This window comes from Dama dama, chromosome 6 (genome assembly GCF_033118175.1).
Source record: "Dama dama isolate Ldn47 chromosome 6, ASM3311817v1, whole genome shotgun sequence".
NCBI lineage: Eukaryota > Metazoa > Chordata > Mammalia > Artiodactyla > Cervidae > Dama > Dama dama.
This window is the reverse complement of record NC_083686.1, coordinates 18964520-18985590: the sequence shown is the minus strand read 5'-3', so window position 1 is coordinate 18985590 and position 21071 is coordinate 18964520. Positions and strand designations below refer to the sequence as shown.

The 21071-nt window shown below is 38.0% G+C and overlaps 1 protein-coding gene across 10 annotated transcripts in view; it reads right to left on the bottom strand.

Annotated features, from left to right (window-relative positions):
* Positions 1-307: 307 nt before the first annotated feature.
* LIN54 (lin-54 DREAM MuvB core complex component) overlaps positions 308-21071 on the bottom strand; it is a 62249-nt gene continuing 41485 nt past the window's right edge. For 9 of the 10 annotated variants that reach the window (XM_061145685.1, XM_061145691.1, XM_061145687.1 and 6 more), the window contains exons 5-13: positions 16627-16843; positions 11400-11473; positions 10856-11053; positions 9178-9269; positions 8315-8386; positions 7431-7533; positions 7136-7273; positions 5561-5763; positions 308-3068 (exon numbers count right to left, since the gene is read on the bottom strand). In XM_061145685.1, the coding sequence (XP_061001668.1) occupies positions 2867-3068; positions 5561-5763; positions 7136-7273; positions 7431-7533; positions 8315-8386; positions 9178-9269; positions 10856-11053; positions 11400-11473; positions 16627-16843 (1299 nt within the window). In that variant the 3' untranslated portion in view covers positions 308-2866. The remainder of the gene's footprint in view (positions 3069-5560; positions 5764-7135; positions 7274-7430; positions 7534-8314; positions 8387-9177; positions 9270-10855; positions 11054-11399; positions 11474-16626; positions 16844-21071) is intronic. The other variant, XM_061145688.1, reaches the window with a different exon arrangement.

The following is a 21071-nucleotide window of genomic DNA, read 5'->3' as shown; positions in this document are numbered from 1 at the left end:
ACTTGGATTATAAAAAGTTCACATTTGGTCTAAAGATACAGGAAAAAATGTGCATTAGAGAAGCCCTAACAAGAAAAAAAGAATTCCTAAGTATTAACATAATGAAAAGTAACTACAGTAATAAAGGCTTCTTAGCTGATTCACTTCCCTCTCCTTTGAGCTGCTGCTCCAGAATTCCTATATAAAATATTAATACTTAAGGATGCAGTATGATCACAGGGCTGGAGGTCCTGGTTTGAAGCTGCATTTACATTAACAAGTATTCATCATCTTAGTTATTTGTATTATAACACAGTAAAAATAGAAAACTTTTCTAAAGGTATTTTTATTCACATTTTACATAAGACTGAGAAAATGTCAGTTGTCCATATCAAAAAAATGGGGAAGCTAAAGCAGTTGTCTATCCCCCAGCGTCACTGCTCTGCTTGTTTTATTACCTGCAACATTAAGTTTCTGTTTTCCCACACAGTCCAGAGTTAAGACCTACAGTTCTTGAGAAAAGGAAATTAAGGTGCTCCCCATAAGAACATCAAACATGAAGAGGAACGAGAGTAGGTTGAGTTTCTACTTAAAAGAACAGTGGAAATAAGAAGATATTCTCCTTTCACAATTTATGTTCATAATTGAACAAAATGATATTTATTTTTCAGTTGTGTGCCTTCAGAAGTAATGTCAAGTTTATTTAATATCAGATATTTTTAAAGGTTTCTTGCATGTTCAATAGTTAAAAGTGGTATTATTAAAGAAAAAAATGCAAAACCTTTTTTTTACAGAATAGTATAAATGTTTATTTTCTGTATGATTTACTTTGCTGTTCCTGTTTTTACAATATAGAAAAGTGTATTCTTTGAATAGCTCTAGTAAATATAAATTTTATCTTTCTACTTTGGGATGTAAATAGAGCTAAAAAATTATATACCCAACCCTCCCCAAATAGTCTTTTAAAATTGTTGAATTAATGTGGATATTAATCTTGTTCAGCAATTTGATGCAAATGCCTAAATACAAAAAGTTGTTTAGTAAGTACTACACAGGAAGGAAAAGGCTTAATACTTTAGATAGCTTCTTGAAAATCAGAAAAACTAGTAGCATTTGATTGCACCTTCAAATTTTTACAAGCAAAACATTCTCAAGCAATGCCATCATACATAATCTACAATTGTAATCCAAATTTCACAAACATTTTATGCACACTGTATATAAATACACATCACAAAGGTGCAATTAGAATTAAACACAGAATATGTACAAAATGAACAGTTTAGGTGTAGACCAAAAAGGTATTGTAATCTTTTGAAAAATAACTTGATTAGATATTACTTTATCCTCTTACACTAATTTACATTTATACAAATTTTAATTAAACATACTAGAGTGAGGTGCTAACAATGTCTACACTATCTACATTTAAAGTTACTGCACTATGACTTTATAAATCCAAATTTCAAAAGGAAGATACTTAATAACGGAATCTTCTTTTGGATTACTTAGTTTCTATTGCCTATATCTTGCATGTTCATATGAACATATATACACACTTAATACATACAACTATAGATTCCTTGTAGGAAATGTAATAATCATATACTACTAATTATTGAGGATTAAGGTACCAAACAAAATGCCTGAATTCCAACATGGTTTTTTCTCATAAAATCCAGAGTCCTATTATAATGGGCTCTTAAATTCATAAAGCTTCTGAATTCTGAATTATTGAAAATGATTTATGTTATTTTAGTAATTATATGAAAACACTCATACTGTAGGCTTACCAAATCACTGGCTAAAAATAATGCCATATTAAGCTTCCCTTATAAAAAGAAACCCCACTATAATTCTGAAAGCTTTGTTAGGAGGCCCCTTTCAGTAAATCAAGTAAGAGCCATACATTGGTTTGAAACCTCTTAGTTCAAAAGTCTATAAAGAGAACTGTATGTATAGATGAAAATCCTCCTTCTAAATTCATCTCTTAGAGCTTCAATACCCTTTATTTCTCCATCCAAGTCAAATTTCATACCTGATAATTACGTAAGGTTCTACTTTATCACTACCTAGTATGTTTGCTTCTATTCATATGCACCGTTCATTTTAATAGTACCCCTTAATCACTGACAATTTATTATTTCAAATACATACTGCCTCTCTGAAAGAAAATGGAAACATCTCAGAACCTTTCTTAGTCACTCCTTATTGTAGAAACAAATTGTCCATCTTTTGAGAATTATTTTCTGTCCCATAACACTTTTATGTTTTTTAAAAAAGCAAAATAACTTTTTTATTTTAAAAGTGTGCCTACAAATTATTTCCCCTTCTGACAATTCCCAAAGTTGACAACAGGATATTATTCCAGGATTCACCCTAAAAAGTTAATTTTTCTTAAAAAGATAGTGCTTTTCTAAACATAAAATGTCATCTGAATATGTTTCATAAGAATTTGTTTATATAGACATTCTATCTGCTAGTACCAAAGAATGACTGGGTAATACCAGTACTACTCTGGCTTTTTGTACTGGAATAAAGTCATACAACGCCATACATTATAAATTATATAATAGTAATTTATAAATGTTCTTTGTCAATAGAATCAGAAGGATAGAACATCTAGTTCTTAAGAAACCCAAGCAAATTAAAAATCTATATAACACAATGAAGAAAAATTCAATTTAGAAGGGGCATAAGCAGATTTAACCAAGATTTAAAATGTACTAATTTCCTCATTTAAAATTTCTTCTCCGTCAATATAATTTCAGGTCTCAAGGACTGAATTAACAATACAATAATTGTCAAGCTATTTCCAGAAAAATCAAGTGTCCCTGCACCTTCAATTTTCTGTACAGTTCCATTTAAGCAGTTTTTTGTGCAAGAGTTAGCAATTCATGGCACAAGGGTCACTTTTTGCTTTTCCTGCAGAGTTGATGACGCTCATTAAGCATCGCCCAAATTCCTCAAGTATCATCCGTTCAGCAGCTGCCTTTGATTTTCCCTTCTTGTCTGCCTGCTCCGCCTGGGCAAGAAGGCAATTACACGTGGCTTCAGCTACTTCCTTAGTAACAAACGTAAATGGCAACCTGCAATGATTTTTGAGAAAGAGATGATGGTGGTGTTGAATATCGGCAGAAGTGGCTGACATTCACCTGGACAACTCTGTCTACATTTTCATGATTCAGCAGGCACAGTGAACATCACAGTTGGTGCCATGAACACAAGCACATCCCAAAGAACTTCACATTTTTAAATATAACATTTGATATAAAACACGACCTAGACAAGATTACCTGGTTAACTGAATGATGTAATTCTACATGTTGACGGGCTACTGCTATAACAAAAGTCCTCCTGATTCAGGAATGTAAGCTCTGAGTGCAGTTGTTGTCTTACTTACTGTTGTTTCTGCACTTCTGAGAGTGGTGCCTGACACACACTCCACGAATGTCTGCTCAATGAATGAAACGTGTAATGTTGGAACCTGAAAGCACTGTCCTCTCCTGGACAACAAAGAAAATAAAGCACTTTCCTATAGTCCCGTTTGTTTTTGTAAAAAAAAAACAAACCACACCAAAATTTTCCATTATTCCATAACAAAAACAAAACAATGGGGGCACAGATACTGTTCTGTACAGGAAGTTTCAGTCATAAAGACCTAAACTATTATTAACTCAGAGGAATCCACCCTGAGGCTAGCTATATGGAGCCAAGTCTTGAAGCCTAAGAGACAAAAATCAGGTAACCTACTCTAACCACTAAACAACCTGTAAGCGAGCAGTCTCTGATCAAAGGGAACCACCAAACGAATGAAGTTAGAAATGAAGGCCCACTATGACAAGACAGGGTAACAGGATTTCACCTGCATGGAAATTTTTTTAATATAAAAAGTTAGAATTAAAATATAAAAATTTCTAATTTTAAATTAGAAAACAATCTTAAAATACTAAAGTTAATATTACAATAATATTGTATAATTAAGTAATCATGTATAATAGTAGCATTCATTATATAGTATTTGGAAACTACAGGAGAGTAAACGGAAAGAAAAAAATTCAAATTTTTGCCACTCAAAGGCAAAAGCCTATTAACATGTTAGTAGGGCTTTTTTAATACTTACAAGTTTTTCTTATAGTGTTTTTTTTCCCTTTTGGCTGTGCCGCGTGGCATGTGGGATCTCCGTTCCCTGACCAGGGATTGAACACTTGCCCCCTATATTGGATGCATGAAGTCATAACCACTGGACTACTGGGGAAGTCTCTATACTTAAGTTTTGATTATAGAGTATGATTTTGTGTTCTTTCACACTTCATAATAACAAACATTTTCCAGAGTTGAAAAATTACTTGTAAATGTTTTAGCGTAGCAGTATGTTTAATCTCCACAGAGATATTAGATTGGGCTTCCCTGGTGGCTCAGTGGTAAAGAATCTGCCTGCAACGCAGGAGAACCGGGTTCAATCCTGGGTTGGGAAGATCCCCTGGAGAAGGGAAAGGCTACCCACTCTAGTATCCTTGCCTGGAGAATCCCATGGACAGAGGAGCCTGGTGGCCTACTGCCCATGGAGTATGCAGTTAGTCATGACTTAGAGACTAACAGGCGGATACTAGAAGCAGCTGACCAGAAAGGACCCCTTGTGGTGCCTCTCATGAACGCATCTGCCCACTTCTGCTTCAGTCAGTCCAAGAACATCTTGCTGATTATATGCCAGTTATAAGAGTTCTTTAGAATTAATATCCAAAATATTTTGTACAAAAGCCTTACTTTTATAAGTTTTATAATTTGGATCTTATTTCAACCTAGGCATTTTAAATAAAATACCATTTGCAAGGCTCATTCCATTTAATAATTCCTCAAATTAACCTCTTACACACTCAAATACAAATTCAAGTCAGCAGACTCTGTTGCACTGGGCCCTGCCAAGCTTTCCTTGACTCCTCACGGCCACACAAAAAGGGTGACGGTAAAGGTAAGAAAACTGAGGTGAGGCTCAGAGAGATGAAGTGCCTGTCAAAGTCACAAACCACAAGAGCACCAGGAACTATAAAACTCAGGCTGGCCCGACAGTAAGGCTCCAGCTTTCCTGCTCCAAAGCTCGGCAGTCTAAGAAAAGGAGGAGATTCAATAATGCAGTATGTGAGGTGTTCCAATGAGGAGGGGAAAGTGCCAGGGCGGGACACGGGAAAGGCAAGAGAAGGTAAGAATGGGAAGAAAGGTGAATAACAACCAGTAAGAGGTACAAAAATTCTGTTTTTCTTCAGGGTTTGTAAAATTACATAATTACCTCATTTAGTAGGAAGAAATCCAATTAATAAGCCCGGTGACCTAAAACTTTACTGTGCATTTTACAACTATATAATATATGACAGTGATTTTTCTGTTACTTTTATATTCTTTCACAAGTAATTCATGGTAGAAAATAGAAAAGTAAAGAAATAAATAAAAATTAAAAAAAAAAGAAAATAGAAAAGTCAGGTTTGCAACAACCAAAAATATGAGCCCAATTCTGCCCCCCAAGAGAAACTGTATCAGAAATGAATATATCATACTATAAAAAGCTATTAAAATATCAACTTACTTCCCTCCTCCGCTATTCAAAGCTGGTGCTGGCCTGGTAAGCAAGTCTGAAATCTGAGAGGATAACTTGGTCTTCGCGGCTGTTTGCTGCTGCACCCTAACTTCAGCTGCATCTGCCAAGTGCATCAGCGTCTTTCTTTCTGGGCTTTCTTCAAAATTCTTACAGCCAATACACTTGCATATTGAGGAACACATTATTTTTGCCTAAAAGATTTACAAAAGAAAAGCTTCCAAATCAAACCCAAAAGATAATGAGAACCAACTGTCCAGCACAGGGACTCTGCTCAGCGCGCTGCGGTGACAAAGGGGGCACATGTATGCTGTTACAGCTCAGCCCACTTTGCTGTGATGCAGAAACTAGCAACACTGTAAGGCAACTGAACGCCAGTGAAAACAGCAAACAAAAACCACAGGACATCACTGCAACAGATTCTGTGATCAAGTCAACAGAAGAGAGTTAGCTGGTCAACTGACAGACGATAAAATGGAAACATCTCTTGCTAGCAACACCCAACGAGCCAGCTCTGCGTGTAGCCAGGTCCAGTATTGTTGGCCATTCTGAGAGTGGCTATACTATGCTTGATTGAGGCCTTCCATACAATTTTCCCCTCACTATAGATTTTCCTCCTGATATGAGTAACGTATATTCTTTCTAAAAAAATATGAATAATACATCACAATATTAAAAAATAAAGGTCATCCATAATCCAGCCGCCTCAATCAAATCACCATGAACACATTGGTAATCCCGCTTATGCAAACACATACATACAGTATCACATTAAAGGGATTTCACAATGCTATTTTTATTATGAATTCCTCTCCCTCCCAACATTCCGCTTTGGATTCCCTAAATCCTTCAGTAGTTCAGTAACCTCATCCAGCAACTACAAATTCCTCCTTACCTACTTTTATGCTCACAAGGCAAACCTCCTAACAATTTCGTTTTCTACAGAGTTCTTCAACAGGGCACTAGTGGCATTTGGGGCAGGATAAGACTACACTCTCAGGACTGCACCCTGGGATGCAGGTTACTTAGTTATCCATGTATTTTTCCAAAAAGTCTCTCGGGGAGAAACTGTGTAGTAATACCCCTCAGTGGAGAACCACTACTACAGTTTCCAATTCACTTTGATGTTATTTTTATTGAAAATCCATAAACTGGTACTATGGTTTGCATACTTCTGGGTACAAGAAGTTATGAGCTGATAAATCTGCCAGTGAGACCCCAAACTGTAACGACAAAAGGAAGGTATTGTTCCTCCAAAGTCCTGCTTGGGAAGCCAGAAGGCAGGTCTTCCTCAAATTAAGGCTGACTTTTCCAACTGCAGTATTTTCAAACTGCAAAAGCAAAGTAATTTCTCAATTTACAAATAAACTTTTTTTTTTGGCTGTGCTGTGAGGCATGCGGGATCCTAGTTCCCCGACCAGGGATCGAACCTGAGTCCCCTGCAGTGGAAGCACGGAGACTTAACCACTGGATTGCCAGGTTAAGTCCCACAGTAAATTTTTTTGTATGCCCTTTCTAAAGTTATTTTCAAAAGATGGTTAGATCATTTTTCCCAACCCATCTCACCTCATAGCATTCACAGTAGTTCTTAAGACATCCTGATCGTTTGCAATTACATCCTTTGCTGTGACGTCGATCAGATTCTCCCTCCTTCCCTTTCCCTATCTTAGGCTTAAAAGCTTCTGGATTTCTGTCAAGGCATGCCTGTCAAAACAGATCAGATATCAAGCCATGTTAAATCACAATAGATTAAACTTCAACTCTGCAAAAGGGAATTAACATTTTTTGTAAAATACTTGAGCTCAACAAAAAACAGGTGAAACGGGAAACTTGTCAGATGAAAGAAATAAAAAATAATCACCTTTATTGCTTTTTGCCTTTCATTTTCATGTTCCAAGTTATTATAACAATTAGTACAATTGCAGTTGTTGCAAAATTCACCATTTGCAAAGCAATCACAGTATCTGGAATATAAAAATCAGAGTAAGTCACATAAAAAAGTCATTGTTTAAAGAAACACAAAACTAGAAATTATCTTCTTTAGTAGCATTATACACGCAGTAAAGCATTTTAGAAATGTACTCGGAGCCACTTACTTACAGAGTTGACAACGTACACTGATTGTCAACTACAAGACAGGGCTCAAAGGTAAAGCCCCCAAATCCCTAGAATTTTGGTTTATAAACCTAGTTCTAGTAGTAACAGCTGTCAATACAAGAGCTATGTGACTTTACGCACTCAAAAGTAAGTTATTTCAAAATCGCAAAAAGGAAAAACATGGGCTATGTTCTATTAGTGGAACATGCTCACTTGAACTATTGTCATGTTTCTTTGGATTCTAAACCCTCATAAGACCCTTGCTTTTTATTTAACCGTTTCATGTCAAATCTCTTAGTTCAGTACTAACAAGCAAATTAATCAACAATTTAAAAGACTATTCAAGAGTACCATCTCATTTAGGAGACCAAACACAAAAGTCCTAAATAAGTTCAAACTTATTAGTAAGGGCAGAGACCAGTCTGTCTCCTGCTGCGGTACCTCCCCTGTGGTAGGGACCCTAAAATTGCTTCTCTCTTCCCAGCTGAGAGTGTGTGTACACTGTCGTATGTGCTCCAGCATTCACCTGTCTGCTTACATAATTATGACTTATGAAATCGGTCTGTTAAGAATTTTTAGTTAGCTCCATTTATTTTTTAAAGCACTTTCAGTTATATCAAATGAGGAAACAGTAGCAAAAAGACTTACAATTTTAAACACAGCGATTTTGTACAATTACAGGGCTTTCTGGGCCGACTGGCAGACTCTGATGGGATTATGCTATACAGAGACACACAAAAAAGTAGACATTTTAATCAATCGAAGGTAACTATGTACAATTAGAAAAGTGTCTAACCTGTAAATTCCTCCTAAAATAAAGTTTTAACAAATATATCCACCTTTAATAAAAGTTTGCTATGTTGTTCCATATACATTAAATTCAAAAAGTAAGTTGTAATGTGAAAAGGTGGACTAAAACAGAGAAAAGGAAGTTATCAACAGTTTCTAAAGAACAATCCACAAAAAGTACTCTCTCTTCTAAGAGAACTAAAGTTGAAATCTCCTAAACTCTTTTGAGATTCAATTATAAAACGTAGTAAGTAGAAAAGGGTGTGTGAAGTTGGAATTCAGGAGGGGAGAGAAGGGGAAGACTGGTTCCATGTAACTAACTAAAGCTTCTCAACCAATATTATAAAGACAGCAATTAATGGATTAAAAAATATCTATAAATGAAAAAAAGCAAGGCTCTAAACAATAATTTAAAAACTAGGTAATATCATTTTCAGACATATTCAGGAGGAGATAGAGAAAGAGAGAAAACAGACAGAAAGAAAATAACAAAACACCTGCAGCTGAATTGGTGAATGGGAGTAAAAGATAATTTGGGAGTTCTCTTGACGATTCCTGCAACTTTTCTGTTTAAAGTATTACAAAATAAAAAGTACTGCAGGGGCACGCTCACATGGCTTTGAGGGGAGAAAAATCAAATACATGTATTTTGAAATATGTATGGATATTTGATGCTGCATTTAACCTGAAACAACAACTTAAAATATATCCAAATAACTCACCCATTGAATGGAAGCCTTGCCTGGGTCTGGATACCAGGTGTTCCAGTAAAGTTAGAGTTGCTTGCTATAGACACATAGGAAGACTGCTGTAGCTACATATAAAGAAAGGTAATTTCAGACCCTGTTTACAAAAATGGACAGTATCCCTAAATATAATGATGGGGGAAAAGCACAAAATCACCTCTTAAAATAGGAATAACAGGAAAATTTCATACAAAAATACTTACTACCTCATGGAGCTCTTCTAAAGACCCAAAACGAATACCAGAAGTAAAAAAACAATGTGAACATTTTAAAGTACTACATGGCACAAATGGAAGACCTTCTTTCACAGAGGAATAACTATCAAAATTAGAAAATTCTAGATGAATGTCCTGAAAATACTATAGTAACTTGTATCAGCAAGAAAAATGCAATGTGTCTACTTGCAAATAAACTGTGATCATTTATCACAAGTTATAGAGAAGGAGAAGTTATATGCATAAATTAAGTTTCTATTTCGTACTGATTCTAAATATAAGAAAAGAGATGCTAATGATAAAAATACTGAACACTAATTTTTTCAACCAGTAGCCAGATATTATACTCCGAAGTACATTTCTTTAACATACACAGAAAAATTTGCCTGTCTCTCTCTTATAATATGAATACATCAAAACTGAACAACAGCTTAGAAAAGTCAAAGTGTTAATTGCTCTGTTATGTCTGACTCTTTGCGACCCTATGGCCTGTAGCCCTCTGTCCACAGGTTCCTACAGCCCTCTGTCTACAGGTTCCTCTGTCCATGGAATTCTCCAGGCAAGAATGCTGGACTGGGTTGCCACTCACTTCTCCAGAGGATCTTCCTGACCCAGGGATAGAACCTGAGTCTCCTCAACTGCAGGCAGATTCTTTACCATCTGAGATACCAGGGATTGACTCTTACATGAAAAGGAAAACTACTTCTATCTGCTTCCTAGAAAGCAGCACTCCTAATGAAAGCCAGCCAACCAGACAATGTGGTTCTGATGCCAAAGATAACCAGATGTCATCTACAGCTGTCATCTAAAGATGACCAGGTCTGGAGAGACGGCCACCAGATACGTCACCTGGAAACACATCTCACAGTCTAGTTTCCAAGAACAAGTCAGTGGCATCTTATTCATTACAGCCCTTTCTAAACTCACTGGGATGGCTAATCTTGACTCAACCTACTTTCTCTTCTATCTACATGATCTCGCCCTCCCACCAAACTGTTCTCAGCTCCAAACTGCCTGACTTGTATACCTGACTTGCGTTGTACATATCTAAATGCTAAAGATATATAAAAATAAACTTGGAAGTTTTTATTAACTGTCAAGGTTTTGGGAAGAGTCTGAGTTACATGTTTTTGAGTAGTTTTAGAATGTGACAATGCTAGACATCTTAGACCTGATTAACCTTTCCAAGGAGACTTCCCAGGTGGTGCAGGGGTAAAGAACCCGCCTGCCAATGCAGATGTGGGATCAATCCCTGGGTCGAGAAGATCCCCTGGAGTAGGAAATGACAACCCACTCCAGTATTCTCACCTGGAGAATCCCATGGACAGGGAAGCCTGGAGGGCTACAGTCTATGAGGTCGCAAACAGTCGACTGAGCATGCATGCACACACACACACGTAAGCTTTTTGAAATGCAGTGACTGGATTTTCTGCCCATACCTGAGTCACGTACTGAGCAGGAAGCACTGCGTAGCCCACGTTCCCTGTTCCTGGAGCTGGGGCCAGCACAGTGCCTGGTGGCAGGTTCGTGAGGTTTGGCTGGATTTGTGGCAGTGGGGTGGCAGGCATGATGAGCCGCTGCTGTGGCTGGCTGGTGGTGACTATCTGAGAAGTTGGATTGATTGGTTTTGGAACGACCTACAAAGAAAAGCAGTGTATCAGGGACCACAAAAATAAATTTCATAGCTTCTCAATTCAGTTGAAATCTCTTACACTTAGGGGATTAGAAGGTCCAAACCATTATACAGAAATAAGCTACAAGGGTATATTGTACAACACAGGGAATATACCCAACATTTTGTAGTAACTAGAAATGGAGTATACTATTAGAAACTGTGAATCACTATACTGTACACCTGTAACATATAATATTGTATATCAACTCTGCTTTAATAAAAATACACAAATAAATCTTTTCTTAACTTTCAATTCTAGAGGTAAACTTCTGTTTGGGAGAGACTGAGAGAAGTGGCATGACACTCACTTGTTTGACTGTCTGCGCTGAGACAAGTGGGACGGACATCCGCACCGGGGTGGTGTTAACAACAACTGGCTTTGCTTTGTAAAAAAGGAGGGAGGAGAAGGACAGTTTATTTACAGAAAATAGTTGTTTAAAACATTTAAGATACTTAGTTCCTTCAGAATATCCTCATGAAAAAGCTTAAATAATTCCACTGGTTTCCTACTTGGTAGAATCTTTGACCAAGAGAGTTATTTTCAAAATTCTTTAACCCATGTACCAGGGAACTTATGTCTAAGGTAGCTCTAGTCTGCCGGCTTTATGAGGGATTGTCTGTTGTTTAAGATATTCTCCTGAAAATATTTCAACCTGTATCCCTGTATTCAGAGGCTATGTAGATTCACTACTAAATCTGGTCAGATGAAATGATGCATAAATTAAAAACTGTCATTCAGGAGCGTGGGTTACATGCTGTTCTATTTCTACCTCTGTGTTGATATTCAAGCCAGAGAAAATATCACTCTTGTACAATTCATTACTTACAGAGTACTACTAAAAGGCAGCATAGCAGGAAGGTTAATAATATCATCCCCTTAATTCAACTACACTTCAATAACAAAATAAATTTAAAAAAATGAATAGTCTCCTAAGTCATAAGTCAAGACTGAGGGGTTCAAACCCCGATCCCGCTGCTTTCTCACTACTTAAGTTCTCTTTCCTGTGTCCTCGCCTGCAGTGTAGGGGTAGTATCTCCCTCACAGGGTAAGAGGATTAAACATGTTAATTCATGAAAATGTATTAGAGCAGTGCTCAACAAACAGCAAGCACTCAATACATGTTAGTAGCCACTGTTGTTACTGGTGGTGTTACACCTTACTGCTGCACAAATGTCACTGTGAACAGTGTTCCAGGGAAACTACAGTACAAGACACTTGCTCAAAGAGATTATTACATTCAAGCAGAGCAGATTAGACAAGTACTCAAATAAAATAAAAATTAATTAAAAAAAAAAGAGAAAGCACTGTGGGAGTCCAGAGGAGACGGAACATACATCTGCCTAGCAGGGGATGGGAACAGGAGGGAGGGCAGAGCCTGAGATGGGTCCTGACCGACGGCCAGGCTGCAGCGCGGGCACGCAGACCGGAGGACAGAGCCTGAGATGGGTCCTGACCGACGGCCAGGCTGCAGCGCGGGCACGCAGACCGGAGGACAGAGCCTGAGATGGGTCCTGACCGACGGCCAGGCTGCAGCGCGGGCACGCAGACCGGAGGACAGAGCCTGAGATGGGTCCTGACCGACGGCCAGGCTGCAGCGCGGGCACGCAGACCGGAGGACAGAGGTCGCCGCAGAAGCAGAGCCTGACAAGTGGGGGGCCCGATGCTGGAAAGCTTAGCATTTGAAGCTTCTCTTCACAAAATGCTTGGGAACAGATAAGTCTGGCTGGGACTACAGGTTAAAAGTAGGCTAGTGCTGGCCAAAAAAAAAAAAAAAAGAAAGCTGACTCTGGCTGTTTTGTTGAAGGTTTTGAATGTGAGGGTACAGATCTATAAACTTCATCTGTATTTTTAATTCAGTAAGCGATCAGAAGTTTCTGAGCATTGTGAAGTAAAGAAACATTACTGGAAGAGCACAAAGGGAAGCCGTTCGCAGCAGCAGCATGTAAAACCCAACAGAGCCGTGAGGAACAAAGGAAGTCGGAATTCTGAGGACAGAACCTGAGAGCCTGACCTGGGGTGATGGCACTGGGAATGGAAAGGAGGGAAGAGCTGAAGAGTCAGGGTGGCAGGGAAAGGATGGAGATGTAAGCACGAGGGAAGAAGGGTCAGCCATCCTGAACTCTCAAGTGAAAGGGAAAACGGTGGCCATTAGCGCGAAACATTCAAGGATGCGCTGACCGGAAGGGAAGATGAAACCTAACATGGAGAAATGGCGTGAGATGGTGAAATTCAGGAGACAGGCCGGCACTAGACCTGTATGTTTGGATCAAAAGGCGTACAGGTTCCAATCAAGCCTACTGCCACTTCCACAGTCTACAGGAGGGATCTGAGAAGACAGAAAGGACATCCTTCAGGTCTTATTTACACCAAAGGCCTAGAGCCTGCGATGAAAGAGAGGCTGAGATAATAAACTGCCGTGGAAACTGAGACAAACTGTTCAGAACAGTAAAGAACAGAATTCCTTGAACAGAAAGGCTGTTAACAATGTTAAGAGATTTTTTTTTTTTTTTTTTACACTTTTGGTAGGGATGGGAGGGTTGATGGCTGAAGACAAAAAGTTGAGAGCCCTGGAAGAACAGGAGACAGAGCGAGTACTCTGATCTGAAAGGGCGCAGGCCTCCACAACAAGGTAACAGACTAGGGAGGAGGGGGGAGGTGGGAAGGAGAGAGACCTCCAGAAAGAGTGCGTGGTCAGTGCGGGGGGCTGCGCTATCTCTGAATATACTAAACATCACTAAACTGTCCCGTGTTTAACGTAAGGGTCAATCCTATGGTAGATCTGAACTGTATCTCGATAGAGTTGCTATACAAAAAAAGTGTGACCATGAATTACAGGAGCAGTGACACCTGACACCCGATTTGAAACTGTTTCCTATTCTGATTTAATTTTAATACAGGTTAGACTGGTCTCAGCAATACTATGAAGAATTAAAAGATGAACTAAAAAGAAATTAAAAGCCTGAATTCATGCCTGGGACATAGAAAAGGGGTCTCTCTACACCACCTGTTCCTTGACAAGGTGACGCTGGTCACTGCTCCGTGAGTGTGGCAGCAGTGATGTGGAGGTAAGTGCACAGAAATGCAGGAACTTTCCTGCTGGGCTGTGAGATGACGGGGAAGGAGTATGCCTCTTGCCCTCATTCACCTCTCGCGGGAGACTTGAGTGGATCTCATTTGGATTAGGACAGCGGACATGTCCCCATGTGTGCGCACACACATGCATGCACACACCAGCACGCACACATGTACAAAGAGCTAGAAAACTTGGGAACTCCAGGTTTACATTAGCTTGCCATATGCATGCTGGGTTTTAACTGGTATCTGGAGAATGGAGAAAACAGAAAACAGTTGCCAGAAAAAAAGAACATGATGAAATATACATGGGGGGTGGTCATATTGATGTTACATGTCTTAGTCAACAGTCTAGATTTCTCCTCAACTTTTGAGCATGGTCCCACATTATCCCTCTTGCAGCTTTCACAGAAGTTGGCATAATCTTTAATGTTTTGGTCTTCAATAGGAATTCTGAACAATCCTTTCAGAATAGTCTCCTTCAAAACTTCAGAAACCATACCTGCTTTGAGGGCTTTTAGTTTCTTAAGTCGATTTCCTCACTCACCAAGACTGTAGATTATATTCTAAAGAGGTTAATGAACCAAGCAATCTTCTGGGTCCTTCCACTGGGCTATCTGCCATCCAGCCAGAAAAGACCATGGCGGAACCTTTGACTACTGGTGTCTGTATGGCTTTGATGGGAAAATGGACAAGATGAGCCCAGTTCCCTTTGGCTTTTAAGTAAATCCCTCGTAGGGAACCGAGCCTTCAGAAAGATTTTAGCATGTTTCATGAACTAGAGTGACTATTTAGTATCTCTCTAATGAAAATAGAGATATTAATTCATTATTTCTATGAAATAATATCTTTTTCATACACCCAGATCTTCCATGGGATAGGAGAGAAAGACAAAAAGAGGAAAACTGGGTGAATAGAAAGGAAACAGCATGGGTGGTATATGTATGCAAGTAGGAGGGAAGAGGGAATAGACAGATGTGAAGGAGATGGGGGCGGGGGGACAAAGAGAGGCTGAAGGAAAGCAAAAAAGGAAGCTATGGGGAAGCAGGAGGGGGTGAGGGATTGCAAAGAGGCAAAGAGAACAGAGAAGCAGAGGGAAGCAGAAAAGACAGACGTATGGTGGGGAAAGAAGGAACCAGTAAACACACCAGAATTATGAAACACCCAACCCATTCCTCTAACTCTTCTTGGATCTTCAGCTTCCTCTTCTGCTCACACCAAAGACTTATTCTTGATGATGAATAAATCAGTGTTAAGTCACACTGGAAGTGGATGCTCAGCGTATTTCCATACATACAAACACACAAACATAAAATATAACCAACTGTATCTAGTGACTGCTTTATATCGTCATGTATCTAAGAAAACTGTAGCACTGAGCAGCACTTCCTAGGCAATGAGAGAATATAAATTTGACTCCCTTAGTCACCAGTACATGCAAATGTCATTTTTCCTCTCATTAAGAACACTATAACAAAAGATTTTCTTTCATAATCAGTTTAAAGAGAGAACAGAAACTATAATTACTTAAGGTGTCTAATTTTAATACACACCAAAATACTATTTCCCTAAGGCATATTCCGTTTTCTCCCATCAGTAATTTATAAAACAAGTTTTTTCTTCCACTTTTCCTTAGACTTAGATGAACGAGCTATTAGCAATGGACAGCTCCAACCCTCTGATCCTTTAATAAAAATGAAGGAGCAAACAAATGGTCTTTAATCCGTCTAGCTACATCCAATAAACAACAGATCATTCACCTGCCATTTGACACTGATGGAATATGCAGTGATCTTCCAAGGAAAAAAATTAGACCCTAAATATAAGCTGTCCTGATCCTTTCAGTTTCAATTTTTTAACAAGTAGATAAATATGGATAAAGGTTATATGTGTGAATCCGTGTATTACATCAGGCAGTTGGAAGGATTAAGCACAAACAGAAGTAGGACTACTAACAGGAATACTTCCCAGGAAAAATAAAATCGAGCAAAATGACATTTTAACTGATTTTCATTATCAATTATACATTCAAAGTACATAAAGGATGAAGTACATACTAATCATTTATACCTTGCCTACTGGTCATTTCAACTGATCCCAAACCCTGTGCAGTTTAGACAGCTTTGTAGTTTAGAAAAAAAGATTATAAATAATTTGGTTCCCTTTAAATCAATCCCACTGGCATAATGGTAGGTTTTTAAATCAGCAATCAAATGGCTACCCACAAACTGATAAATCATCATCTGGTACTACAGCACACTATGTATCAGTTTCTAGCAGAACAAAATACTCTAGTTACATACAACTGGGATATATTCTATTTCACTGCCTTCTGCAACAGCTGCTGATTCAAACTCTCAGCTGAAATGCCTGCTTAATCAGGATTTCAGCAAGAAAAGGATCACTTCCTATGATCAGGTTTAACACATTCATTACTGTTTTTAAAAGAAACGGTTACCAACCTTGCTGGAGAGGCTGAGTGTTTGTACTGGGGTTCTGACTAACTGGCTGGGTGGAGCTACTGGCTGTTGTGGCAGTAACAAGTCGGACATAATGAAACTTGCTTCCAGGCACTTGAATCTGCTGGACATTGGGAGCAGTTGCCAGAGGAATAATTGTCTTAAACTGTGATGTGCTCACGCCTCCAACAGTGATGGTCTGCACAGTTGATTTCACTGCCTATTAAACAATACAACATGGCTATCATTAATCTGGGATTTCACTTTCCTACTCCTTGGCACTTATGACAATTGCTCAATAAAAGAGTATGTTCCTGAATTTCATCAACAGCTGTTGAAAGGAATGACCTGTTCAAAGAGAAATGAATAGTAATGAAAACATCAGTGTAACCAAAATCAGTGAGTTCTACCTTCCATCTCTAGTAGTTAACTTCCTTGACAGTCCAGGTCAGATGACTTGCTATGAACAAACTACTGTGTAAATTACAAGCACTCACACAGTTTTGTTAATATCAGGTAAAATTTGTAAGAAAAAGATTACTTCAAAACTTTCAGAATTAAGCCTCATTTTCAACACAGAGGAAAAAAGGACACAGATATTTGGTTTTATTGCTACCCACCAAATTAACTATGGCAAATTTCATATTCACATGTCCTAAAGGAGAAAGAAATCAAAAGAAAAGCCTTCATTAAATCTAGCCAATTCTGGAAGGCATATATATATATATATATATATATAATATCCCACAGACACAACTGTACCCACTAGCCTATGGGCAGAAGGCCAAACTCAGTCCAAAATTACAACTATATTTTGGTTGGTCTAGGGAAACTAATTTTAGATGATTCAGATCTGAGTCAATATAATCATTTAAAATCCTTTCCTTCAGTCCAACAAAAAGCAATGTGACTTTCCCAAAAGCTAAATGAAACATCAAAGGCAGAAAAGAACAAAAGTCTTTTAAGATGTCTCCAGTTAATGTTTAACCAATGTACAACAGGCTATCCTACAAAGAAAAGGTCCAGACAAAATTCTCTTAACTAGTTCTATGGTACTGTTTGATAAAGAATTACACCCCCACCTATTTTTCAAACAGCCTTCATGCTAAAAGACAGGTGACATGAGGGAAGTAGTCCAAATTCATTATATGGATAACAATTCATATTCATTATTCAGAGAATAACTCTGAAGAATTTGACCATTTTAATAAAAGTACAGGGGAAAAAGGAAGAGTGTCATTTAGTTTGGCAACTCTACAAGTAACAGTCAAAGTACATTACTTCAGCATAAAATAATTCACATATTATCATTAGGCAGAGGCACCACAAAGCAGATTTAAAAAAAGATAAAACAGGTTGGTGGTCAGTGAGTTAAATGAATACATAAAGCTTAAGAAAATGTATACATATGGAAGCTACTTAAAAGTCAAGCAACCTATGAGTCAGATGTATAATGATGCAAGAGACAGTATCAACTCTAAATGGAAAAGAATATTATTTTAAGAAACAAAGTAGGGGAAAAGGGGGAGGATAGATAAACTAGGGATTTGGGATTCGCAGATACATATTACTCTATATGAAATAAACAACAAAGACCTACTGTATAGCACAGGGGATTATATTCAATATCTGACAATAACTTATCAGGGAAAATGATCTGAAAAAGAATAGATATATACATGTATAACTGACTCACTTTGTTGTACACTTGAAACTAAGACAACACTGTAAGTGAACTATATTTCAATTAAAATTTGTCTTTAATAAAAAAAGAAAAATTTTGTTAAAGAAACAAGTTGCTTCAGAGATAATAATTAAATTTACTGGATACTTAATACACATGGAGGACACTGCTTCTGAAAACTCTAAGAAAGATTATTTGAAATGAATCTAACAATCACATTATGAGCTAGGCACAGCATGGCACAAGTAACTGGGCCTGGTTTAGTTAAGTCTGCACAGTGTACTGTTTCCCAACTCTACTTTCATTTTCTTTTTCTTTTGGCTTACCATGCAGCTTTCAAGACCTTAGTTCCCTGACCAGGGATCAAACCTGGGACATGGCAGTGAAAACGCTGCATCCTAATCATTGCACTGCCAGAGAATTCTCTCAACTTCTCTAAAACTTTACAGCTCTTAATGCTGTATATAACTGGGTCTCTGAGGACAAATCAGATCTGACTATATTTTTTATCTGTATACATCTATTTATATCTAACAGTTAAATAACTATGTGGATTTGAATCTACCATTGAACTATTTCCTATCTGAACAACCTTTTCTCTTCTGTTCTTTTTTCTCTCCTTTTTTGCCTGATTTAGGGTTAAATGTTTTATTATTTATTTCCCTCATGGTAGTTTGTTATTTATATATATTATGTTACTATTTTTATATAGTATTACCCTAGAGATTACAATGTTCAATGTTGGAATTAAATGAGTACTTTAAATAACACCCAGATAACCAAAGAACCACAGAACACTAATATCATTTATTCCTGCCCCATCTTTGTGTTACAGAAATATGTAAATATTTTTAAATTCTCCATTTAATTGAAACTCTGTAAGATATTCATTTAAATATACCCACAATTTACCCTTTCGATCCTTTCTATACTCTTTCTGTGCTTCCATTTGGGATTGTTTTCCTTCTGCCTGAAGAATTCACTTTAGGATTTCCTTAAGTACAGGTCTGCTGAGAAATTCTCTACCCTTTGTTTCTCAAAAAATATTTAATCCTTTTTGTTTAATCTGTATCTCTTTTGCTGACAAACTCATCTACTGAATTCTTAATCTCAGTTTTAAGCTTTCAATTTGAAAATACTCATCTAATCCTTTTTATAGCTTTTAATTCCCTGCTGGAGTTCTTCATCTTGTTAAATTGTTGTTCAGTCACTAAGTTGTGTCTGACACTTTGCAACTCCATGGACTGCAGCACACCAGGCTTCCCTGTCCTTCTCTATCTCCTAGAGTTTGCTCAAACTCATGTCCATTTAGTCAGTGATACCATCTAACCACCTCATCCACTGTCGCCCCCATCTCCTCCTGCCTTCGATCTTTCCCAGCATCAGGGTCTTCTCCAATGAGTCGGTTCTTTGCATCACGTGGCCAAAATACTGGAGCTTCAGCTTTAACATCAGTCCTTCCAATGAATGTTCAGGGTTGATTTCCTTTGGGACTGACTGGTTTGATCTCCCTGCTTTGTCCAAGGGACTCTCAAGACTCTTCTCTAGCATCCCAATTTGAGAGCATCAATTCTTCAGCACTCAGCCTTCTCTGTGGTCCAACCCTCATACCCACACATGACTACTGGAAAAATCACAGCTTTTGACTACACAGACCTTTGTTGGCAATGTGATGTCTCTGGTTCTTAATATGCTGCCTAGGTTTGTCATAGCTTTTAAATTCCTGAATATATTATTCTTAGTTATTTAAAAATCCAATCTGATAATTCTACTACCTATACCTGTTCTGAATACTTTGGTTTGGTTGCCTGATAAGCTTAATGATTTCTGACTAAGTACCAGGCATTGTTTATGAAAAATTAAGTGAATAATTTGAGGCTCAGAATGTTTTTATTTTCCTCTAGAAAGCATTCACGTCAGCTTCTGGCAGGCAGGTAAAAGTAGGGGCAGGTTCACTCCTCCCCCAAGTAGGGCTCCAGGGTTTACCTAGCTTCCTTCTTGTTGGGGCCTGAACCCAAAGTTTTGTCCTTGAGGTCTGTAAGACTGAAGGTCTGTTCAGCTCCTCAACTCTCTGGGACCACGTTCTGCTTTTCTTCTCAGTCTCTCAGCCACATCTCAAAACACCCTAAGGGAAAGGGTCACATTGAACACCAGACGACTTCTCTGGCTTCCTTTGACTCCAAGATGGTGACCTCTAAGGTCCTGGGTCCCTTGGTGGCTCTCCAATGCCTTCAAACACACTTTTAAAATACGTTTTCTTTTTTAGTTTTTCTTGGTGGGATGGTTGGTCTTCACAAGCTAGTTTTGTATAGTCAAAAACAGAAAATCCAGACTTAGTTTTAATCTTGGTTCCAACATTTCCTAGGTGAGTGACCTTATGCAAGTGACTTAGCTTCTGTGAGCTAAGTTTCCTTATTTGAAAATCTTAAAATGGCACCTTTCACATAGGATTGTTATAAGGATTAACTGAGCTAAATTATATAAGGTGCAAACAATAACTAATCACATATTATTGATATAACACTAAAAAAATGTGAGCTGCTATTTGTATTATCATTATACCTGTTATAGATGGAGAAACTGAAGCTCAGACAGATTTAGTTAACTTCCCCAGTTCACATAGCTAAGAGCAGCTGAGTTAGGGTTTGAACCAGAGCCAACTCTGAAGCCCATTTTCTTAAGTTAGACATTGTAATGCCTCCTACAGTAGACATTTGGGCTTCCCTGGTGGCTCAGATGGTAAAGAATCCACCTGCAATGTGGG